This window comes from Taeniopygia guttata, chromosome 21 (assembly GCF_048771995.1).
Source record: "Taeniopygia guttata chromosome 21, bTaeGut7.mat, whole genome shotgun sequence".
In the NCBI taxonomy this organism is placed as follows: Eukaryota; Metazoa; Chordata; class Aves; order Passeriformes; family Estrildidae; genus Taeniopygia; species Taeniopygia guttata.
In genome coordinates, this window is record NC_133046.1 from 499,129 (window position 1) to 509,254 (window position 10,126).

The 10,126-nt window shown below is 57.2% G+C and overlaps 1 protein-coding gene across 2 annotated transcripts in view; it reads right to left on the bottom strand.

Moving 5' to 3' along the window:
• The window catches only part of SAMD11 (sterile alpha motif domain containing 11), a 70,588-nt gene extending 61,095 nt beyond the window's left edge, over positions 1-9,493 (bottom strand). Inside the window, exons 1-2 of one of the 2 annotated variants that reach the window (XM_030289589.4) lie at positions 8,682-9,493; positions 7,517-7,557 (exon numbers count right to left, since the gene is read on the bottom strand). In XM_030289589.4, coding sequence (XP_030145449.4) covers positions 7,517-7,557; positions 8,682-9,468 — 828 coding nt within the window. In that variant the 5' untranslated portion in view covers positions 9,469-9,493. Of the gene's footprint in view, positions 1-7,465; positions 7,558-8,681 lie in introns of both variants that reach the window. The other variant, XM_041720311.2, reaches the window with a different exon arrangement.
• Between the last annotated feature and the right edge of the window lie 633 nt (positions 9,494-10,126).

The following is a 10,126-nucleotide window of genomic DNA, read 5'->3' on the forward strand; positions in this document are numbered from 1 at the left end:
CAAATCACTGAGAATTTCAGGATTATCTAATTCCATCTAATCTCATTCAATCACTGATGCTCCAGACTGTAGCAGAAAGGAATGTTTGCCCTTTCCTGTCTTCAGGGGCCATCCCTGGTTGCCCTGGCAACCCAGCAACAGCAGCTCCCAGCCGGTGGTACCCAGCGCATCCATCTCGGGATAACGGCAGGGCTGGGCAGGGAGCACAGGACCCACCCGGGGCTCTGAGCAGCACAAACCCGGGCCAGGACACGCCAGGCAGGGAGCAGCCGAGTTTCCTACCCAGGAGCTGATTTAGGGCTCCTGGAGTCCTTCACAATCCCAGAGCTGCTGTTGAAATCAATCCCAGCACTGAACTGGGCACCAGCTCCAAGCAAACACAACTCCGCTGCAGTTCTGTCACCAGAAATCTTTCACGTTTTTCTGCATTTTCTGTGTTTTCTGGACTTTCTGCCCCGTGGCTCTTCCCTCACCAGAAGCTCTCAAGGTTTCCTCATCCCAGTTCTCTGGAATCCCCGTTCTCAGCGCTGGCTGGTGCCTGTGGATGTCACCCCAAGGTGACACTGCCTCCAGGACCCGGCTGCTTGCTGAGTGCTCCTCTGGGTTTCCTCCCAGCTGGAGATGTAGGAGATTAAAGCACCTGCCCTGCACAGGGATTGAGGCTTTCCTGACATCTGAAAATGAGGGATTTGATGTGCAGCAGTGTTTCTGTGCAGGTAATCCAAAAACAGGGCAAATTTGGGCTTGGTGGCCTTCCCAAATCCTGTGGCTTTGTATCCATGTGCAAAATAAAGTAAAAGCTACAATTTTCCCGTGGGCTAGAGGCAAAATAAATGAGCAAGAACCTTTCAGTGCTTGGGAATTCCCTCCATTCATCCCTCCTTATGCTCAGGCACTGTTAGAAGAAAACCCCTTATCAGACTATTTCTGAATGTGTGATTTCCTCCCTGTCCTCGCTGCTTTGGCCAAAACAAGAGCAGGAACAACAGGTACAGCCTGCACCTGATCCTGCAGCACTCAGAACCCTTCAGAGAGGATTTCCCTGCCCCCAGCTGGAAAACACAGTTTTGGGACACTGCGATGAGCTCTGCAGGGACACCTGCCAGGGGAGGGAGGTGAACGTGTCCCAAGAAGAAGCAGCCCTGAAATGGGGAGAGAGGTGAATTCTTCAGCTGGGGAGGTGAAGGTGATGCTTTTCCACAGGCAGGAGAAGGGAGGGAAGATGACAAACAGGAGGAGGAGCAAATAATTTTCCAGATAAAGGAAACTGACTGGGCACAGGAGAAACAGGGCAGGACAATGCACGAGGAGGGAGGAGGGAAGGAAAAGCAAACAAACTAACAAATACCACAAAAGCAAACAAACGAGGTAAAAAAAGAAAAAACAGAGAGCAAACAAAGTGATTTTTTAAGCGTAGTATTTTGGCAAAGCAGTAATTAAATAAAAACAAAGGGGATTTCTTTTCCAAAGCCCAGGGCCAATGATAAAACCCCAGACTGGCCTGGCTTGGAAGGAACCTTAAATAAAAAAACCCAGCTGCCCTGGACACCTCCAGCAGGCTCCCAGCAGGACGCTGCTCTCCGCTCTCCCTGTCCCATAGCTGAACCAGAACGAGCACTCTGAGAAGTTCATCATCCCTGCAGAGCTGAGCTGATTGATAGTTTTAAATTAACGAAGTTTATGAGGGAGTTCATCCTGCTCCCGGCCACCCTCTGCCTTCCAGCCCCCAGTTCACTGAAGGCTTTTGCCACCAGCACCGCTCCCTTTGAGCCAGGCCAGCGAGTCTGGACACGGAGCAGTGCAAATTAAAACCAGGTGTCTGTGCCCCGAAGCACCAGAGACAGCCCTAAGCAGTTTAATGACATCTCTAAATAATTTTGACAGCAAAATTACTTCTCCTGTGTCACCTTTACACTGCCCTTGACACGGCACTAATGAGATGATGCTGCTTCCCCTGCTTCTCTACATTTATTTGTCTGTCCTTCTGCCCAGGCTTCACTTTCTTTTCCTCAGAGGAGGAGAATTCCAGGACCAGGCAGCAGTGCTGGCTGATTTCCTGGGTCACACTGAGGGCTCAAAATTGCCTTTTCCTGCAGCAGAGCCCAGGACATTGAGGGAATCAGCCCCTGTGCAGCCTCCGAGCATCCCAGGAGAAGATCTGCTCCCTGCTCTCAGAACCCTCCCACACCGAGCTCAGCAGGGATTTCTTTCCCTCTCTTCCCTGGCCTGCTTTCCACCAGCACTGACCTCACACCAGCTCCTCCTCTGCCCTCCCATCACAGCAGACCTTTCGCCCCCTCTGTCTCCTCACTGCTCCCTGGAGGAGCAGAAATCCTCACCCCAGCTCCTGCACCAGGCAAACCTCGCCCCTCAGGAGCTCCTCACAGCCTCCTGCAAGATAAAAGTATTTTCCTAAGCCACAGCTGCTTCTACATCTCCGTTGTTCACTCACAAGCCTGCAGTCCAATTAATATTTTCCTTTCCAGAGGGTATTTAATAATCCACAAAATTAAATCCTTCAGCATTGTGCTGGCACTCTCGGTGCCATTGATCTGGGTTTGTTTTGCCTCTACAGAGCAATAACTGCTCCTTTTCCTGGTGCAGCCCGAGCTGGGACCATCACTGAGCATTTCAGAGCTCCTCTCCCAGCCACACTGGCTCCCATTTCCAGCTGTCTGCCCCTGAAAATCCCCCTCTGGAAGTGCTCTTTGACCCCAGAGCAGTGGATTTCAGGGACCTTTCCGTGACAGCAGCAGCACAGAGATTCCCAGGGCCCTCAGCAGGAGCCCTGTGAGCTGCACCCACACTCAGCACCCCTGCCCAGCACTGGATGGGCTCTGCGAGTCCCTCGCCCCTCTTCAGAGCAGGATTCACCTTATCTCCAGCTCCCCCAGAAAGCTGAGATCTGACAGAGTTTCAATCAACTTCTGTTAAGAATCCAACTTGAACCTGCAAGTCTGCAGTGCAACACAGGTTAAAATCCACCCGGGCCAAGTCCTTTAAAAAAACAAAACACAACCAAAAAAAACCCTGCAAACAAACAAAAAAAATAAGCCCATCCATCTCCAGAACCTCCAACAAACACTAACCTGAACTAAAATGTGCTGGATTAAAAGCAACAAGCCAAATCAGCATGAAACCACAAATAAAAATCAACAGACTGTGCCAAAGACCTTGGGGGGGATTTGGAGGTTTATAAGTCTGCTTTACAGAGGGGCTTTTTCCACATTCATGAGGCAGCCCTGAGGGACACAAAGGCAAAGTTATGAAAACAGTCCCCTGCACACAAACCCCAACATTCTCCAGCTCCCATCCCTGAGCCCACGGCAGCTCAGAAAGGAACCCAAATCTAATCTATTCAGTTAACAGTGAAATTTCAGAATTAATCCTGCTTCTGCAGGCAGCCCAGGAAATTCTCCAGCAGGCAAAGTGCTCTTAGCATAGCAAAGTTCTCCTGGAAGACTCGTGCCCGGTGTGGGAGATTCCCCTTTTGGTGAAAGCCCCTGAATTTGGATCCCAGCTCAGTAGCCCAGGGTCTCCCTTCCTCGCCCAGGTGCTGCTCTGCTCCTGGCTCTCAGGGAAACTGTGGAGCAGCAGGAGGGGAACACCAGGGAAGGACAGAAGAGCCCAGCACCACGAGTGACACAAAGCCACTCTCTGGGGTCACACAGAGCCTTCCACCCAAAACAGGACCAGGAGAAGGCTCAGAAACCTCGGTGCCAAACAACAGATTTTGCTCATTACTGGCATTTTTGAAGTTAGCAGCAGATAGTTCCTTTTTCCATCCCTGACAAAGTCTTGGACTGACGCCTGAACCTCAGGGCAGCAAAGGAAAACAACAACCACGATGACGAAAAGCAAAAAGCAGCAAATAAAAGGAATCACATATAAATCAAACCAAGAGCAAAACACGGCCCCAGCAAGCAAATAAAAAGCCAACAACAAAACAGTGCCCAAGCAGTGCACACCCACCCTGTGGCTCTGCATGTGATGCACATGGGGCAAAACCCAAACATCACTTATTGCTCTTTCTGTCTTGGTTTGTTTGAGTGTGGCCGTGTCACAGCAGCTTTGGGGAAATGGATCTTTCCTTCTCTACCTGTGCCCCAAACCCTGAACCCTGTAAGGGCCACCTTTCAAACAGACACCCTGCCCAAAACCATGGGAGAAGAGGATGAGGAGCAGCCAGCCCCAGCCCTAACTCCCTTTCAGAGGCAGCACCACGAGAATGGAAAACACAGCAAGAGTCACAGTCTGTCTGATAAGGGAAACAACCCAGTGTTCAGGTATGTCCTTGCACTGTTATCCTGGACGTGTGACGCTGGATTTCACAAATCTGAGGTATCTGGTTCATCAGTGAGGATTTCAGAGCTGTTCTCCCCTCCCTCAGGCTGCAGGAGCCTACTGTCCCCTCCAGCCCTGGCTGAGGCTGGAAGTGGAGATGGAGAGAAGGCAGAGGAGGGTCTGGAGCAGAGGGAGCCCTGGAGGGGATGGGTCTCACCAGAGCAGACTGCAATCCACCCAGGGCTCCAAAAGGAACCGTGCCTGCCCCAAACTGACAATACAAATGTGGGGGAGAGCCCTGTGCACCTCTGGCAGCTCACTCTGCGAAGGTCTGGCACCCTGTGCCTCCCCACACTGAGGGGACCTGTGCCACTCGCCCATCCAGAGGGCAAAAGGGCCAGGGGCAGGCCCTGCTTCCCCAGGCTGTGCCTGCACCGCCGCCCTGGGAAGGGCACGGAGCCACTCCTGCATCCCAGAGTGCAGGGGAGGCAGGGTGGGAGGGAGGGAGGGATGGAAGGAGGGAGAGAGGGATGGAGGGGCGGATGGATGGAAGGAAGGACAGATGGATGGATGGAAGGATGCATGGAAGGATGGAAGGATGGAGGGATGGAGGGATGGGGGGATGGATGGGGGGATGGATGGGGGGATGGATGGGGGGACGGATGGGGGGACGGATGGATGGATGGATGAAAGGACGGACGGGCGGATGATGTCCGACCGCGCGGGAGGGCCCGGGGGCGGCGGCGCCGGCGGGGCCGCTCCGCCGAGCCGAGCCGAGCCGAGCCGCGCAGGAAACCGGCGGTCGGTGGCGGAGCGGGCCCGGCGCCGGCCCCGTCTGCAGCTGCAGCGAGCGGCGGGCGGGGGGCGGGCGCCGAGTCCCGGTCCCGCCGGGTCACGGGCGGGGCCGCGGCGCCAGCGGCGGCCGGGGGGCACCGGGGGCACCGGGGGCACCGGGGCTCGGAGCCCTGCGGGGAGCGGGGGGGCTCAGCCCGATGCCAGCCCGGGGGCTGCGGCTCGCTGCGGTTTCCTGCCCAGACCGACCCCTCCTCTCTGGCCCGGGACCCGCGGGGGCACCGCTCCCGCAGGGGCAGCCGGCTCAGCCCGGAGCAATGCTGGGCTGCTGCACGGACAGGGCGCAGACCCCGAGAGGAGGCTGCCTGCCCCCTGCCACAGGCACTGCTTGAGTTTTCCCGGCCTGTTCCCGCTGTCCGAAGAACGATTTCAGAGCTGCCGACAGCATCAGCTCCCATCGCCACACCCCCACCGGATCACACAAGGAGCGGGCATTGCAAGTCTCTGTCATCTGCACTGTAAAACATAAAGCATTTCTGCTTCTCAGGAGAATCAGTCCTTGGATCTCAGCGGTGCTCGAATGGGCAATCTCTAAATGGGGAAATACAAACCATGCCCAATTCCTAATCCCCCTCTTTGTGTGACTGCTCTGGATGTGCAGTGCATGTAGCCACCACAAAGCACTACCAAAAGACTTCAGGTCCAAAATGTGGAACTGTCCTTTGGTCAGGGACATCTCTAAGTACAGCACAGAGAGTGCAGGGAGCATTGAGAAACAGCTCTGACAGAACTGCTCCCTGGGCTCTGACATCGCTGTGCAAATTCTGACATCCAAAACCCCTTTCCCAGCTGGGGAAGCAGTGGGAGGCAAGTCCAGAAAGATTTATTTCTCCTTGCCCAAAATTGCACCAACCTCTTTTTCCTCTCTATCTGTACTTTCCAAACCCAGTTCTCAAAGGCTGTGCCAGACACTGGCTTCATGCACAGCTGGCTTCCCATCTGGAAATGCACCTACCCCTGCACCACTCCTGAAAATGCTGCTGCTAGCAAAGTGCATCACGACCTTTTGGCTACTGCTAGCCCAGAAAATGTCCAGCAGACAGCATCACCTGGCCAGGCACCTCTCAGCATCCCCACAACAGCAGCACATCCCGGTCACCGGCAGCTTTTGGGCTCTGAGCCACACAACTGACAGCACAGACAGAGCTCCCAGCTGGAGAAAGCTGCTTACACCACCTCACACGCTGTCCCACCAGCTCCAGGAGCTGGCAGGAGCCAGTCCCAGCACACCTGGGCTCAGATGCCAGGCAATGCTGTGGGCTGGCTGTGCCACACCACACAGGCAGGACACATCTCCCCACTCATCTCTGGAACGGGTGGTGGTGGCTCCAGCCCCTTCCCGTGGGAATGGGGGAGTCTGTGGCACAGCCATACACGCACAGAGACACCACGCAGGCAGGACCCAACTCCCAGCGCTGTCATTTCCAATCACAGACACGCTGCATCTGAACACAGACTGTCCACTCAAGCAGAAGCAAGCAACAAAATCAAAAATGGTTGATTTCCAGTGGATAAAATCACATAAATTTCCAGCTGTATTTGTTTCCACAGCGCTACTGGCAATGTTTTACGTTCTTTCAGACCAAGAGCGGCTTCAGTTCCCAAACCAACAGCTCTGCCTTCCCAGTTAGATGTTATTGTACTTCATGGTTATTTTCACACACAATGAACTGTTTTAAGGCCTTACTTTACTACGATTTCTGTCACCTTTTATTTATACCATCAACATCTTTCCCACTAAAATGCTGATGAGAGATTCTGGAAGTCTCAGGATAAAAGCAAGAATACACAAGGAACCCAAAAGTTGGGAAGGTCTATAAAAGCCACCACTGATCTATGCCATGACCGATGCTCAAGTTGTCAGCATTTGAGCTGCTCCTCATGCAGCTCACCTAGCTGATGGTTTATAAACCGTGCCTGCTCTGACTCCAACACGTGGGTGCAAGTACATTTCCCTTCTGCTTTATTTAGCCACTTTCACACCTGTGCACAACGCACAGAAACCAAGGGGTGGGAACACAGAAGAGGCTCCTCCATGATTTGCCCCTGCGTGCACACAGCTCCCCCTGAAAACCAAAAATTCCCACCGAGTGCTGCTTCCTTCAGGTCAAACACTGCTCTTCCCGTCTGCTCTGCTCCCAAGCTCCTCTCTAACGCTGCTGGAACCCTCAGCAGCAGCGCAGGCAGGGCTCTGGCAGCCTCCGTGGCCCTCGCAGATCACGGTTCCACGAGCACAGAAGCAAAGGGATTTTTTTTTTTTTTTAAGGTTAGGAGGCAGAGGAGAGGGAAGATGTCTTAACTAAAGCACATAGTTTAACAATAATCTTACCACTGGAGACGAAATTCGACACCCAGGGCAATCACAGATTGGAGGATGTACCTGTAAGATTCCTTTGGACATAAGAGTCTTCAAACTTTTCCCTATATGCAGAAGAGAAGAAAAAGCAGAAGAAGAAGAAAAAGAATCAGCACGTTTATAAAAGGAAAGTATTTAGGGAAGGGGGGGAGGCACGCGTCTGCTTCCATATAAACAGCCCTCCCCTCGCCTGCCTCCAGCACCCATCCCCGCCTGCCCCTGCAGCCGAGTTTCTCCCCCGCAGGTCCCGGCGGAGGGGAGCCGGGCACAGCCCCCGCGGTGCCGCCGGGCTCGGTGCCGGTGCGGAACCGCGGCCGGAGGCGCTCCCGCAGCCCCCGCACCGGGCACGGCCCCGGGCAGCTCCCGCAGCTGCTCCCGCCTCACCCCGGAGCACCCGAGGCGTCCCCCCGGCAGCCGCAGCCCGGCCATGGAGCGGCGGGCGCGACGCGCCAGGCGGCGACAATTAGCGCGGCCCCGAGGCGCTGCCCCGCTCGGCGGCGATCAATGCCGAGCGAGGTGTCAGTCACCTCCTAATCGCCGCTCAGCCCCCGGGCTGCCCCTCGCTGCCCGGCTCTGCCCCCGGCCCCGCTCCCCACCTGCCGCCCGCAGCAGCAGCGGAGCCGCGACTGCGGCGCCGGCTCGGGCGGGGAGGAGGGAGGGAGGCAGGGCAGGCGCCCGTCAGAGCCGCCGGCGCGGCGGAGGTCCCGCACCACCCAGCAGCGAGGGGAACACCCCCTCCGCCCCGCCCGCCGCCCCGCCGGTGCCGGCCCGGCCGCGCTGCCGCTCCCCGCGGCGCTGCCCCGCCACCGCCGGCGCCGGGGACCACCCGAGCCCCGAGCCCCGAGCCCCGCACACCCGCCCGTGGTCAGGTCCCCGCCCGCGCCACGCCAAACTTCTCTCCGGCGGAGAGGAGCCCCCCAAATATCCCCCCGCTTCCCAAACCCCCCCTCACCAAAGGCAGCCGTTCCCAAAGCGCTCGGAAAAGTTCGGCGGTACCGGGGCGCGGGGCTCCGGCAGAGAGGGGCCGGGGGCGCGGGGAGGGGGCGCGGCCGCAGGGATGGGGGCTCGGCTCTCGCCGCGGGCGCTCCCGGCGCTGGGCGCCCCCGGGTGCCGCTGCCCGGGCACGGGGGAGAGAGAGGGAGGATGCGAGGAGGAGCGGGGACCCGCACACGGCGAGCGCTGCCTTTACCTTTGTGCCTGATGCTGCGCTTCCAGTCCTTGGCCGTCTCTCTGCCGCTGACGAACTGGAACTCGTTGGGGGTGAGCCACTCTCCCCGGTACCGGATAGAGGGTCCTTTGCTCCCTTGGCACAACTTATTGATGTAGAGCAGCGCCTTGTTCTCCCCGCACTCCACCTCGATGCAAGGCTCTCCGTTGTCAAAGAAGGGCTGGAAATCTGGGATGGAGGAAAACCTCTCCAGCATCAGGTCCTCGGGGAGGTGGTGGGGGTGGTGCGGGTGGGGGTGGTGGGGCTCGTGGAAGCCCAGGTACGCGCGGTGGGCGAAGATCTGGTCGTAAGCCGGCGGGTGCGGGGTGACCACCGGAATGGCAGCGGCGGCCAGAGGCGCGAGGTAGTCAGGTAAGGTTTCCATGGGCTGGTTAAAAGCTGCCAGGGCCATCTCTTCCCTGTCAAGTCGCTCCTTCTTGATAGCAGGCATGGTGCCGCCGCGCTCCCCGTGCGCCCTCGTCTCTCCAAAGCACAGCGGCTCCAATGTCTCCGGTTCAAGTTGCCCTGGCTCTGGCTGGAGTTTGGCTGAAATGCGCCAGCAGCAGCAGCAGCAGCAGCACAAGCACCTTTGGCGCTCGGGTGCCGGAGGTGGCTGGTATCCCCCGGAGCAGCCCGCTAACAAATCTCCTGGGCTGGCTCCCCAGCAGAGCTGTCTGGGATCCCTCTCCCACGGAGAGCCTAATGTACCGTAGACCCGGGAGCTGCTGTGTGCCTCGCAGATCTGCCCCTCCGGACTAATACCTGACATCTCGGAGAGGTCTCTGCTGCCGTAGACATTATTTTGGTTTAAGGAAAAAAAAAAAAAAAAAAAAAAGCTTATTGATTCCCCTAGATCAACCCACCTTCTCGCCAGGCTGGAGGGTTCCCCGCCGCCTAGCCAGCCCCCTTTCACCCTGCCCCCCTGCTTCCTTTTAAACTGACACCTGGTTTATTTATTTATATGCAATAATTAAAATTAAACGCTGCGCCCCCGCCGCCGCTCCGCGACCCCTCCCCGCCCCGCCGGCGCCCGCCGGAGGACGGAGCCCCGGCCGGTGCCGGCTGTGCCCGCGGGGCTCCAGACACCCGGGCGGCGGCGGCGAACTTTCCCCGGGGCCGCCCACCTTCACCTGCGCGCTGCACACTCGCCCCGCTCCCACCGAAGCCTTTCTGATCCCCGCCAGCTGGGTGTTAATCCCCACTCCTGCGGGAAATTTTAAGAAAGGCGGTGTTACGCTCCTTACACCCTCTGTGTATATATATATATATCTATAAATACGAGCACAGCTACACACGCACAGACACGCGGACATCTAGAGTGCCATCCCCGCCGGCTCCGCGCTCCCCCGCAGCCCCCGAGCGCCGCGCCGGGCCGGGCCGGGCTGGGCCGGGACAGACACGTATTGATCGGTGCTCAGAAGTCACCG